Source organism: Aulonocara stuartgranti (assembly GCF_965226115.1).
Source record: "Aulonocara stuartgranti genome assembly, chromosome: 11".
In the NCBI taxonomy this organism is placed as follows: Eukaryota; Metazoa; Chordata; class Actinopteri; order Cichliformes; family Cichlidae; genus Aulonocara; species Aulonocara stuartgranti.
The window spans coordinates 16,880,797-16,895,229 of NC_138947.1; the positions used below are offsets into that span (position 1 = coordinate 16,880,797).

A 14,433-nucleotide genomic window follows, 5' to 3' on the forward strand; every position below is an offset into this window, starting at 1 on the left:
CTGTGTTGCAAAGAGAAAAGACGCACGTCTTTCTCTTCTGATAAATATGCAACAACCAGGTTTGTCTAAATGACACACAAAATAAAAAGATGATTTAACTTTCATTTCCCAGATTGGAAAAGGCCAAAAATAAAAGAGAAGCATTCATTGGCAGACACTTTAACTTGCAATCAAAATCTTGAAATGATCTTTAGTTTAACACACACTTTTTAAATGTCAGGGTGCCTGTCAGTTTGATACATTGCTATTCATGAGATTTCCATGTGCCCTGTGTTACAGGACCTTCAGCTGGAACAGTCAGATGGGGGAAAGGGAGAGCAGCAGAGACCAGGAGGGTGAGAAAAACTGCATAATGGAGAGTGAAAAAATATGAAATAATGAGAAGAGAAATTGAGACAGAGAGAAACCAGGAGAACAGTTTCTCTATCAGGGCCCAGAGAAGCGTGACCCTGCCTGCCCATTTTGGGCAGGCCCAGAGGCTAGTGCACGATGTTAACTGAATGTTCTAGCAAACGTCTGCCACAGCAGGACCCGGCTGTCAAATTAAATTCTCTCTCAGAAGATGGGTCCCCGTGGTGTGCCTGAATTTCCACGGAGGAAGAGTACTATTTCGATGATTGTTGTGAGTAGTCTAATGCAGCTTTTGGTATCCGCTTCTTTCTCACCCCGTAGTCATGAATCCAACGGGTCCCAAACGGCACCCAATCTCGTCTCACAAACTAGCAGCTGCAAAAGACCAGAGTCATTATGTGCTTTTGGAGAAGAATTCAATTTTGTGGAAATGTGCAGAAATATGCCCAATCTGCATCCGCAGCTAGTTTCAAAAGAGTAAATGAAGTGCAGAGCCGAGGAGTTTCTCAGGAACTGTTTTAAAGAATTAACGAGAGGGGCAGCTCGGTAGTTAATAAGATTTCTGCTAACACAATCGCATGTCTGTCTGTCAGTTTTTGCATGCACACATTTACGCAGGCAGTGTCCACAGATTTTCACTCACACGGGACCTGCCTAGCCTCTCTTTGACATGCACTTGCACGCGCACAAGAGTCGGCAACACAATCACAACACATATTTTACATATTTGTTTGTCTGGCCTGAGTTGCAAAAGCAGCCAGAATCAGGTAAGAAAAACCAACACAAAAAAATATGACTGCAAACTCTATATTAGGGCACAAGTGCTTGATGGAAAACAATAATATTCGCAGAAAACAGTTTGGAACAGATACAGGTATGAGGGGAAAAATGTGGGCATGTTGGGATTTACACAAAGGGAGGCAGAGGACACTGAGACAAGGAGGTCACTGTGTGAAATAGACACACTGGGCATGCAGCAGTGTAACAAAAGTCTGAAACTACAGTTCTCTAACCTCTGCAACCCTCCCTGCACAATATATATTCTCCACTCACATGTGCCCACATAAAGCACACACACAGCACACTGTGTTGGGCGTTGTGAATACATCTGGCAAATGTGTCCATGGACAGTAAGTAAAGTCAGTCCTGGTTAAGGTATTGGAAAACTGGTAAAAATTTTAGAACTGTAGATCTACTTCCCTCACTAACATCACTGCATCATTATTTTCACATTTGAAAATAATGTAAAAGTAAAAGTGTTTCTTAAACAATAGTTTATAGATCTATATACTTGATAAACCACAAGTTTCATAGTAGGAAACACAGTTTTGATGTCCAATAATGTATGTTATTACCACATTTCATTGAACTTTAAACCATATAAAGTGATTTTTTAAAACATATATATAAATGAATATTATACAACTAAACAAGGCAGTGGTGGAGGAATTATTTAAAACTTAGCTCTAACTAAAAATACTCTGTTACAAGTCAAACTCTTACAGTATTATGAGAAAAAATGACTTGAAAATAGGAGAAGTAGAACCATGCAACTGGCACCACTAAAAATAAAAACAAAAAACATAGCAACAACATAAAACAATGAAAGTACATTTAACAGCTAAAGCAATTTCATTCGCCACTTTCATGAATTCCCTTCTGAGAAACTGCAATTCAGTTTCAAGTTATGTACTGAAAATTATTTTTCATGATTATTTATTCATTTCTTTTGAAGAGGTGAAGAGACTTTTAGCAAACCTTTTTTTTAAGAAGAGGTAAAGCACGGCACAATGTCAAATCATAAAGCTGGTGAGCTTTCAGTCCTGATAGGGAAGGGGGAACACCGGGGGAAGGGCTAATGGGGTGCTAATGGCACTGAGGGATAAAAGGGAGAAGAGGAAAGAGGATAGCAGAAGGGGAAAACAGCCAAACAATATAAAAAAAAAAGTGGAAGATCATTAGAGCAATGAAGAGGTAGCTGGAAGGATTTGTTAAGACTTTAGAGGGAGTAGGAGAAAGGGTGATGATTAAGAGAGAAAAAAGGAAGGAATGAAGGCGAGAAGCCAGAAATGGACTTTGATAAAGTCTCAACTCTTAAATTATTTTAAGAGCTGTGTTTACAACTGATAATTTTTATTTCTTTTATATAATTTGGATATTTAATACCCATTTATAATCTTTAACAGTTTGCCACAGCTGGGATGTTTCTCCCCATAATTTTCATTGGAAAACTCAGACTGTTTTTCAGTCTAGTGTTCATGTTCACAGTAAACCAGCATGAAGTAAGATGTGGCAAAAAAAAAAAAAAAAAGTACAGTGGGAGCTCAGCCAATCAGGAGGATCTCAGATATCATCTTATGCATGTCAAAATTCTAATAAACATTTCCACACAGACATATTTTTCAAAAGATATTAATAAATATCTTACAGAGCTGTGTGTGAGAGAGCTGTGGAGTTTTAGATACTGGCCCTGAGAAGCTAGTGGAAGCCGCAGTGTTGGTTGGGTTCTTACATGGTTTGGTCACTTTTGACACCTCTGCTTGGCATTTCTTTGGAGATTTTTCCCTCCCTGCTACACTTAGAAAGATAGTGAGGGAGATAGAGGGATGATGAAGCACAGGACTCCAAACACACACACACACTTCGTCCTATCTCAGTCTGTCACTGTGTCAACTATCTCCACAGCCGTTCAGTGTCACACTGGTGTCTAGCTGTCTCCCTCTGTCAGTCTTTTGTTCTGTGCTGAAGAAAGCGCAGGGCCGCAGCATCAAAGTATGAATGACTTGAAAGCTCTGATCTCAATGTGAGCACACACAAGCATGGGCACAGCTTAGAAAATAATATGGTCTGCATACACACATGTACAGAGAGCACACTGTGCAATTCAGTCGGTTCGGCTGGCTTTGTAGACAGCATCTGTTCTGCACCCCGTCATCTTCCCTTTGCACCCCACCCTCTGTGACAGGTGGAAGGGATTCAGACTCAAAAGCTGAGGAGACACACACTAAACTCCACTGACACATGGTTAGTGTTTCGCCTACACACACACACTCATATATACACACCTGCTGTGGTGCAGAGCTACAGTGCCCCATGGTGCCAGGCAGGCTGAGCAGTGCGTCGCGTGTTTATACCACCTGCTCTTAGGCCAAACAGAGGATGAGGGATTAGACCTGACAGCCCACAGAAGAACAGCAACATACAGTAGACAGATGTAGCTCTATATACCACCCTTAAACTACCCAGGAAGTCAACCAGGTCAAACTAATTCTTTCTTCCATACGCACACACAACAAAACAGCAGGGCCATCCATCAATCAGCCGCTCATGCCCACTGGGAGATAAGTTTGTAAACCAGTCTTCTTATAGCTCAGGAGTTTTCTTACTCACGGATTTGTAACACACAGGGCAGCAGCTCATCTCTTCACCAAAACAACACTGACCTTTTGGCCTCAGACTAATTTCTATAAACAAGCTCTTGCAGACGAGGCCTGACCCTCACCACAGCACATGAACACACTCTGCACCCAACCTGCTGTGCTTCTTTAACCAGTGGAATTTATAGTAAGATATAAATAAATCAATAACACAGCATTAAAACATCAAGATGTAAGCAACGAGAATGAAAGAATATCTCAGCTCCCAGAAAATAAATAAATGAAAGTGAAACAACCTCAAACACGCATATAAAGCCTGCATGACACTGTGAATTTTAACTCCATAACAATCTGTGTGGTTTATGAGATAAATGGAAAAAAGTTGTTATCTTAACCAATCCAGTAGCATCTGGGTCAACTTTCCCAAGAAAACTATTATGGAGGAGATAGGAATGCTGGGAAAAATTCAGAGGAATGTCTTGTCTTCTGGGGAAAACATGCCACAGGGCATAGAGCTGTGCACTGACAATGTGTGTGTACATGTGTATGTGCAGGAGCTCTCCTGATAGCTGTTCTATTTTGGAAAGACTTGTGCAGAGGATTCATTTCTTAGTTATCGGCTGTTTCCAACCCCGCAGAGGTGAGAGGCAGGTCTGCATCCATTCTCAGTGTGATCAAGCCGAGCTGCCAACGAATTGGGAGCGCAAGTAGGTGCAGCCACCTCCACACAAACACACACACAAGGCTCAAAAATCCACTTGGTTGTGCATTTGTTAAAGTGGTAATTGTTCCACAGCAGTAATTGCCATAGTGAAGACTGCTGATAATGACACTGCACACAATGAAAAATTGTTGCACAAACAAGTTGACTGACGGCAGCTGAAATTGTTTGGGGAGAGAGGCACACATCACCAAATGTGGTTGCAGGAACTACACATACATGAACAAGCACGCACACACAGGAACAGTAACAAGTGAACAAACATAAGATGTCCTCGGATAGATTCCATACATTTCTCTCTACCACTCAAGGACATGTTGAGCCTCTCCCATCTTCTAAATTGCAGGGTAGAACAAAAAGCAGGATCATGAAAAGGGGAGGAAGGGATGATGGGTTCAGGTGTTCAGGAACAGCTGGTCGTCAAATAAAAACAGGAAGGAGGGGGGCGGACAGGGGACAGGGAGATGGAGGGGATGGCAGAGACAGTGGGATAGGTGTATGAAATGATTAATATTTCTCAAGAAAAGCACTGAGTAATTGATGGAGACTGCTTATTATGAATGGCATTATGAAAAGATGAGAAAAACACACAGTCAGTTGGATGGAGCGACACACAATGCTTTGTGTGTGCTGCACAGTGTGGACAGTACACACAGATACAGTGGATGATAGACTGGCAAACACAGCAGGCTTACTGTCCATGGATCAACAACATGCTATCTTTCAAACACAGGGCCATCTATAAGCTCACTCAAACACACACAGCAGGCTGTGTACATGAGCTCAGCTGTGCGAGCACACAAAGCCTGCAGTATTTTTTTCCTCCTTTAAATACAGACATAATTGACATGAAATAAATCTATATTCTCAAAAAGAGGACATAGATGTGTACTGCGCTGCACCGTGACTAACGACCCACGCACTCTTCATTTGGTTGTGCTTGTAATTTTTTGTTGCCCCAAGCCTTGTGGAGACATGAAATGAGATTAAAGCATGAAAATTAAAATGCAGATGCAATGATTTTCAGTTACTTGCCTGAATATTACATCCTGAAGCTGTTGTAATAAACATTTGAGAAGTTTTGTATAATGTTCTAGTTTAATTACTTTGGGGAAATTCGTGGCTGCAGAAAATAACGAACACTAAAAACTAATAAACCAATTTCACATTTAATAGGATACTGAAATGTAACTATATTACTGCACCTCTGGATGTGAATGAGGCTGTTTTTGTATTTATTTGAAAATAACTAATGCTTAACACTTAATACTTATAAAAATCACCTCATGGCCTATTAATTCAAACTATATGTATAGACAGATTCTATTGACTTTGGCACCCTCTGCAGGATTTTAGTGTCACTGACAAATTACGCATGTGACCCAGGATGCTGCTGGTCTGCCTTCATTTTTATGCAACGGAACATTCAACTGCAGATGTATTTTGAATACCACATTTTTCATATATACACACACTTACATAACTGCTTTAGATGGGGATTGAGACAATATGCCTTTTAAAACATCAAGTTAAGCATACATGAATTTGTTTACTTAAAATACAGATCACGTATCCTTCATGGAAATACCTCATGGTTAGTTTTCCCAAGTTTTGCGTCTGGGGTGGAAGTCATATGAAAAACATGTCCGATATTTTCCCCATTCTGCTGAAATTGTCAAGCATTCCTATTAAATTTGGTTTTAATCTGTAGATGGCACTGTGGCCCTGAATGAGGCTGTTAAACCATGACATCATTCTTTACAACTGAAATGTTAACTAGGTTCCTTATGGAAATGTAATCATCTGCCTTTGTTAAGTGAACCATTTCCAGCGGTTGTCATGGTATCAGCGATCAATTTGTACAAAGCACATCTGATAGATGAACAAAGTGGCAAAAACAAAAGATTAATATGGATGGGAAAAGGGGCAATGTGACAGCAGTGTCTGGCCAGTGATGAGAAGCTGCATTGGCTTAGTGATGATCAGCTCCCCGGAAGCCTTTTCAAACTGCCCGATGAAACAGTTCCCAGTCATCAAGCTTTTAGTAGCAAGAGGATATGAGGATGTGAACAGAGCCCACGACCAATGGTCATTCACTGCCCTTTAGACAAAATGACATTTAGACCAGAGTGCCAGACATCAGCTAGGGATGAATTACTACAAAGACTTCCCTTCTTTTAGAAAGCGTGGTTCATAATATTCAGGGAAACGGGCTTATCAGCAGTTCATCTATAAAACTCATTCCAGTTCATTAGCTTGAAGACACTGATTGAATGGGTTCAAACAAATTGTTCATGCAAGTCAAAAATCACAAGACACAATTTGACTTTTCCAAAAAAGATTTATTAAACAGATTTCTTGTTTGCAGCTGCAACCTGTGGAGAAAAGAGAGAGAAAACATTATGAGATATAGCCAGTGAGTGACATCCTGCATCAAATGAAAATCTCACACCTTTGAAAACATCCCTTCAATTCAGAATAAAATTACCAGCAGTGTTAGTGGGGGGGTATTTAATCAATTCATTAGGCTGCCATGGATGAAGAAGATGATCTCAACTATTTAAACTAATTTTATTCTAAAGCAATCAAATGAAAACACATTTAATTCATTTATTTTTAAATGTCACTCCACTGCGTTAATAGTCAGTCCACAACTTGAGGGAGCAAGATGCTATCAAAAATGTAATTTCACAGGGACTTGAGAGCAAACACAGTCTGGAAGAGAAACTGTTACTGCTGCTGCCAAAACCCACCATGAATAGTCTGATAATACATGGCAGAAACCTCACTTGCCAGGGAAAAGCCTCTCACATAAAAAGTCATCAGAAAGTACAACACACACAAGAGATTCTAGAGGTGGTAAGGGAGCCACACCAACAAGCTTCCTGCCAGTTTTTGTGCAGCAGGCAGGGCCCAGCCCAGGTCTGCTCATCTGCATACTGCTCATTAGCATGGATAAACAAGGAGAAAACTGGTGCCATACGGCGGACTTGCCAAGCATGAAATTCCCTCCTCATGTTTACCCCTTTTACCCTTGGATTATCACAACATTGCTGACTCTCTCTTGATTTTTGACAAGGCCCAAGTGTGATTTGTTTTTTAGCGAAGGCTAACAAACAATTCCAGGAGTGTGCCACACAAGAAACATAACTCAACTGGCTGGCAGAGGGAAAAAATTTGCCCAAGGACAAGTGCTTTAAAAAAAAACAAAAACCTTGCATGCCAAAGTGATGGGGGCAATGTACTCCCACAACAGACAAGGTGTCGCATCAAAGCAGAGGATGATATTTCTGTGGTGATCACACAAGGCACCACCCTGAGTCTGTCAGAACGTCACATAAAATGACAGAGAGCATCATACAAAATCAGTCACAGGAAACAACCTTTGCCTGGCCAGCATGAGGTCGTATGACATTTAACAGCTGGGGAGCCTGATAGTGGTCCGCTTCTTTTCTACCAATTCCATCAGGCTGGAACTAGAGCTGGCTGACATATAGCGTAGCATGTTAGATTCCATGTGATTTTAAGCATAGGCTTAATATTGAAGCTTGGTACATAACACAGGTTACTATCAAAATGTGTTTTGTGACAAACATTTTACATCCGATTTCAGTACCTACAGATCACTTTCAGATTATACTTCAGTGGCTGCAGCTTTTTACATTTGCAGCTGAGACTCATTCCCTACAAGAGACACCAAAGTTGTCTCAAAGGGGTATGCTCACTAGGAACGCCATTTTCAGACTTGCACGCGGTTGACATCTTTCATTATAAAATACACGGTTAAGTGAAATTCTTCTCAACAGTGCAGAATCTTACTTCTATAAATAGCTGCACCTTTGTTTACAAGTGGTCACCCATAGGTACCTTCGCATAGTCGATTTGGATTTCCTTCCTGAATCAACTCCCAAAGGGATGCGTCTCCCCTCCTTGTCTCACACTGGGGATTCTTTTGCATGTTACACAAATGTCTCTACAAATAATCAAAACCTACCCATCTCAATTTAGATGGTTTTCTTTGGTTTACTATGTGTAAACATTCTCAACCATTAATGATACTTACTTTCATTGTGTTAAGCCTATTTTACAGTACTACATTTATGTCTATTTGCACAGGTATTTGAAAAATACCTGCCATACTGCTAAAGCCCAATAGCATGGGCCTCAAAATGGATAATCCTCTGAGTAAGGCAAGTGCTGACTGGTTGAGAGTTGGAGCAGAAAACGGAAAAGCCATACCACAAATATATATATGTGAAAAATCAAAAGAGGAGGATAACAGCAGAAGGTGACTATGAAAGTGGACACTGGTTCTTGACTCAGTTTCATTTTAACTCTTTATACATTACAACTGCCCTTCTCTACGGTTTGCTGCCGAACCAACAGCAGCACAAGAGAGTTGCCCAAAGACCCATGGGTTGTGACACTGCCCCCAGGTGACAGAAAACAGCTACAACAAAACAGCCTGCAAAGCTGTAGCTTCTGCACAAAAGTGTGGACATACAAAAAACAAAAAGCCATCAGGAGTTCAGCAGGATCTTCTTAAACTGAAAACATCAAGTCGAATACCTATAATAACTGCAGCATTTTAGCAATACTCTCACTAGCTGCTGCCACTTAATGTTGCAGAGCACCTGAATATATTTAGTAAATGATTTCATCCAGCTGGAAGATGACAATTTGATACACATTCAAGCCAAAAAACACTACATGTATCGTAAAAAAAAAAATTAAATAAATAAAAACAATTGAATGCCTGATACAACGCATACAACTGAGTTGAACAGTTTAACAAAACAGCAAAAAGGTAGCAGAGAAAGGGAGACATGGTCATGGTGTTTAACAGCAGACAGGTTGTCATGTTAAAACATCAAACACAATAATTGGTGTACTGACTAGTGACAGATACAGTGCAAATTATATCATCTGAGATCATTAAGGACCATTAGTCCATCTCCCAATCTATGTGTATGGTCTTAATTTATTGAGGGGAAATGCTACACTGGACATTGTAACCAAGAGCATTAATATTACTTAACATTAGTAAATTAATTTGTCCATTTTAGATACTTAATTGTCCTCAGAATATTTAGCTACAACCCATTTATGCCCGTCTCTAGGTTTTGTGCAGACCTAATGATTTTCAGTTTGCATAGGTTTTAGACCCCTTGAATATGTCAAGCCTCCACTGTACCGTATAAGAAGGTAAAGACCACGACGCCATCTCTGAATAAAGTTTTATTAGGATCATTTAATCAGTTGAGTTATTGTTAAGTGTATGCAAACTTCTTAGCATTTAGACAGTTTGGTGTGTTTAAAAAAAAATAAATAAAATAAAAAAAAAAATCACCAAATGAGTTTCTCACCTGGCCAGCAATTCTGTCCAGATCTCTGGTTCCCTGGGAAGTCAGTCTGCGACCACTGATTTTAAAAAAGCAAGAAAAAGCAGAAATTAGCTGATACAACAGAATACCATTCACCGCTAGAAAAATGCTTAACACTACAATAATGAGTTTATGCCACACTAACCACAGCATTACAGTGAAGAAGCCACTGAACAATTTTTCTCCACAGAACTTAATTTTCTTGCTCACTTCTATCCCAAGCCAATCAATTAGCCCTGTTGTTACAGAGTGATTAAATCTTTACTGCAGTCTCAAAAAAATGATTTCTACCTTATGCATTTACAGATTTCAGTTATCCACATCACATAAGCTGGCCCATTTCACATCAGCAAATGCAATAAACAGAAAGCTGAGACACTGTTACTAAGTTCTGCAAGAATGAGTAACAGCATGCGTAGAGGCATTGGCGTAGGTGTGTACCACTGTGCCCATGTTTCCCATAAAATAAAACAAGAAAAAAAATCAATTCAAAACAATATTGTGGCATTTTCTTGAGCTCACCAAGTATCAAAATATCAACTGTCAGTTAGCTGGCATCTCCATGTTTTATCAGCAATAGAAAGCTGTGCAAAAGTATGCTACTTGGGGGATTTAAGCTTCATACTCCAATGCTGCATCCAATTGCTTACTGTGTGTGCACTGAGGTTTTGTGTGGAGAGCCATGACTCATCTGGTAGCGTTGGTCATCTGACTCCTCTAGCCATGTGCCAAAGTATACTTAGGCAAACTACTGAGCCCCGAGTTATCCTCAAAGGCATCCATCGCAGTGTGCAAGTATCCGCGATGGTTACAAAGCAAATAAATAAAAAGTCTGTATGATTGTGTGAATGAGTGCTACGAATAATCAATTAAAGGTGGCGTACAGCTTTGTAAGTCCATTTACCATGATGTCCACTAATATTGGTATGCAGAGTTACAAATTAATATCTTTTTAATATCCCCAACTAAAGACCAAGTTTTTAGTGGAAATACACATTATGAAACTGTACTGTGGAGTTCAAGTAATGTACTGTGACTAAAAACAAGAAACAATTGTAGAGAATTTAAAAATGTTTAATGACCAAATTAGCCGGAAAAGGGTGGAGTGCCCACTCCGGGTCGGGGATGAGTTCCTGCCCCAAGTGGAGGAGTTCAAGTATCTCGGGGTCTTGTTCGCGAGTGATGGGAGAAGGGAGCCGGAGATCGACAGACGGATTGGGGCTGCAGCTGCAGTAATGCGAACGCTGCACCGGTCCGTCGTGGTGAAGAGGGAGCTGAGTGTAAAAGCAAAGCTCTCAATTTACCGGTCGATCTACGTCCCTACCCTCACCTATGGCCACGAGCTGTGGGTAGTGACCGAAAGAACGAGATCGCGGATACAAGCAGCAGAAATGAGCTTCCTCCGAAGGGTGGCTGGCCTCTCCCTTAGAGATAGGGTGAGAAGTTCGGCCATCCGGGAGGGGCTCAGAGTAGAGCAGCTGCTGCTCCACATCGAAAGGAGCCAGCTGAGGTGGTTCGGGCATCCGACAAGGATGCCTCCTGGGTGAGGTGTTCCAGGCATGTCCCACCGGGAGGAGGCCCCGGGGCAGACCCAGGACACACTGGAGAGATTATATCTCTCGGCTGGCCTGGGAACGCCTTGGTGTTCCCCCGGATAAGCTGGAGGAGGAGGTGGCTGGGGAGAGGGAGGTCTGGGCCTCTTTGCTTAGGCTGCTGCCCCCGCGACGCGGTCTCGGATAAAGCGGATGAAGATGGATGGATGGATGGACCAAATTAAGTTAATACCGAGTCAACATTTTCAATATTTGAACAGATGTAGTGTAATACTGGATAATGGTGCTGGGGTGGGAGTTATCAACTAAAGCAGTTCACTCAAGGTTGGTCAGCATGCTCCATTCCAACCAAACCTTACTGCACAGCATTAAGGGGACACGCTTCATCAATAGCATTGCAGAACTTAACACTTAGGCTACCAAGCAACTCCAAGTAAACATACGTATAATGGACAACTAGAGACGCATGCATTTTAAAGCTTTGACAGTTCAAGCTACACTTACACTCACTCTAACTGAATGTGAGTGCTCTTGAAACCCCTTCTGGACACAACAGAAAAAAAGATGACTGACACGGGCACTGTTAGCCTTACGACTCGATATCTATAGCTGATTACAATTTGCAAATAAAATCAGATGTATAAAATATAAAAACTATTCCTCAGTGAGTCAATTATTTCACCCATCTCTAAGCATCATGCACATGCCAACTTATACATGCAATCAGCTTTCTTGACTGGCTCTAAACGTTAGGTGATTTCCACACATGAAGGAAGAGATGCCCCATACCATGCTTTCTTGGTAGGGCAACCAGGAGGCAGGCCATATTATGGTGACTTGCTCACCAAAGGATTCCTTGTGTCACATATATTCAGACATCACACGTACGGGTAAGTCTATCAGACAGCGTTTTTGCATTCACAGCTTTCTGTGTCTAATATTTAAAAAGGTCTGGGGCTGAAGTGTATGAAGAAAAAAAAAAAAAAAAACGCTTTTAAGTTCCAACCAATAAAAACAGTAAGAACCGGCACTTACCCATTGGGATCCTTCTCAATCATCTTGAGCAACTCAAGAGCCTGCAGCACCTTGCGAGCCACATTCTTTGATCCAACACTGTAGTGGGCAGGGCACACGCCGTTCCTCTTGCGACTGCCATAGATCTTGGTCATGGAGCCAACACCTGCACCACCACGGAGGTAAAGGTGGCGAACAGTGGATGCTGCGGAAGCATGAGAGATGACAGTGTTGTCATATAATATTTAGAACCTGAAACACTAAGCATTGTACAATGTGAATATTAAGTTTTTGATAAAGTGGGCTTACTGTGTCAATGGTTATAAATTTGGAAAGAATTTAAAATGATCAGTATGTGTAGTCTGTTGCATTCAAAAACCTTTTACTAATTAAAAGCACATTTGCATGTAAAATTGTCCCATCTCAAAGCACCATTTAAACATGTAAATGGAAATGTCTTGTGGTAATACAAGCCTGAAGCTGTAATAAGTCTCAGGAGAACTTCTGAAAACCTTAGTAATTAAAAACAAAAAAAAAAAAAAAAAAAAACTTGCAAGACTTACCAGCTCTGATGTAGAACCAGTTCTCATCACTGGGGGCCAGCTCCTTGTGCTTACCCAGCTTGACAAGGTCCACCCAGTCAGGCACCTTCAGTTTTCCTGACCTGGTAACAGAAAAGGTACATCAGTATGAAGTACATCAGAGGACTATATCAATAATTTATTCGAGTGGGCCATTAGCATCTGTTAAGTTAAACAGCGTCACAAAATTTGATTAAAAATATGTTCAATGAAAAGTAAAGCTGCTCAGTGGAGCATACTATATAAAATATATTAACAAGCTTTGAATATGTAGAGGAGAAAATAAAACTCACTTCTTCAGGAAGGCCGCCAGGGCACGGACAAACTCCTGCTGGTTAACGTCTTTCACTGTGACACCTGGCATCTGAATGCGATTAAAATATGAATAAATACACACAAACTAACGTTTATCTACCAAAAAAAGCAACACACCAGACAAGCATCTCTCATAATTGCTCTAAGATTTCGCTGCTCACCGCCTCAAACCAGGAGAACTCTTAAACATCAATCCCAATTAGCTTCAAAGAATACGGAGCTTAGGTTAATTATTAAAATGCATCAAGAAAACAAATACTAAATAATGCTATGCAGCAAGACAAATTGGACAGGATACATGTGTACGACTCTTGGCGAAATTGCACGTTTCACCCGGTGTTTTAGCTTCATGTGCGCTAACTGACCATACACTCAACCACACTTCGTTTTCAATTGTTATCCTTACGACCTAAAAATCGACAAATAAAGAAATATCTGCCCAACCGATACACGATATCACTTCTCGTAATATGAATATTCATATATTATAGCACAGAACACAAAATGAAATCAGTACAACTAGCCAGTTGAGCAGGCCTCAACGAGGTAGCATGGGGGCAGCCATTACTAGCAGATATGATATGAGCGCAACATTCAAACAAAATTCTCGCAAAAACTTATTAATACGTCAAAATACCTCGTGTAAAGCCTAACCACTGTAATTATCTGTACTTTATACTTTAACAGACCACGTTTGAAGAACAATTGTTTGAATTTTGAATACATTTATTGCTAAATAAGCGAGGAGTGAAAAATGCGGCGTTACCTTGCTTATGGACAGCCAAGGGAAGAGGGTGGAACGGGGTTTCCAACCCATGATAGAACGGGCACATCTCGTTTTTTAACGCGAGACCAGCGCGTTGTTTTTTCCAGCGATGCCGCTCATCACAAGTGTCGACCGTCCCAATCTAATCTATCTATCCGTTTTCGACTCTCTTTTGTTCGTCATTTGGGCTATTTTATTATCATCTACATAAATAGATTAGGGTTAGGGAAATTGCATACTAGTGCTACAAGTTGTACTTTACATAGTATTTAATCGGTTTTTGGTCATTTATTTTCATCTGTTTCTATCAAAAAAAAATCCGCTTGTTTTCATTCTTCTCTCATGGAGATCTCCACTTTCACATTTAACTA

The 14,433-nt window shown here is 40.7% G+C and overlaps 1 protein-coding gene across 1 annotated transcript; it reads right to left on the reverse strand.

Annotated features, from left to right (window-relative positions):
* Positions 1-6,770: 6,770 nt before the first annotated feature.
* Positions 6,771-14,116, reverse strand: rps19 (ribosomal protein S19). Its single transcript, XM_082551669.1, has 6 exons — positions 14,063-14,116; positions 13,275-13,345; positions 12,964-13,064; positions 12,422-12,605; positions 9,816-9,870; positions 6,771-6,824 (listed from the first exon to the last, which is right to left on the reverse strand). Exons 1-6 carry the CDS (start codon positions 14,111-14,113, stop codon positions 6,795-6,797), a joined length of 492 nt encoding a protein of 163 aa, XP_082407795.1. The 5' UTR covers positions 14,114-14,116; the 3' UTR covers positions 6,771-6,794.
* Positions 14,117-14,433: the final 317 nt, after the last annotated feature.

Bases quoted from the DNA above. Each gene is read 5' to 3' on its own strand.
- rps19 (XM_082551669.1), bottom strand. From the start codon at position 14,113: ATGGGTTGGAAACCCCGTTCCACCCTCTTCCCTTGGCTGTCCATAAGC. The intron at 13,346-14,062 runs GTAACGCCGCAT...AATCGCATTCAG, and splicing joins CTTGGCTGTCCATAAGCAAG to ATGCCAGGTGTCACAGTGAA. The intron at 12,606-12,963 runs GTAAGTCTTGCA...ATGCTTCCGCAG, and splicing joins CTGGTTCTACATCAGAGCTG to CATCCACTGTTCGCCACCTT.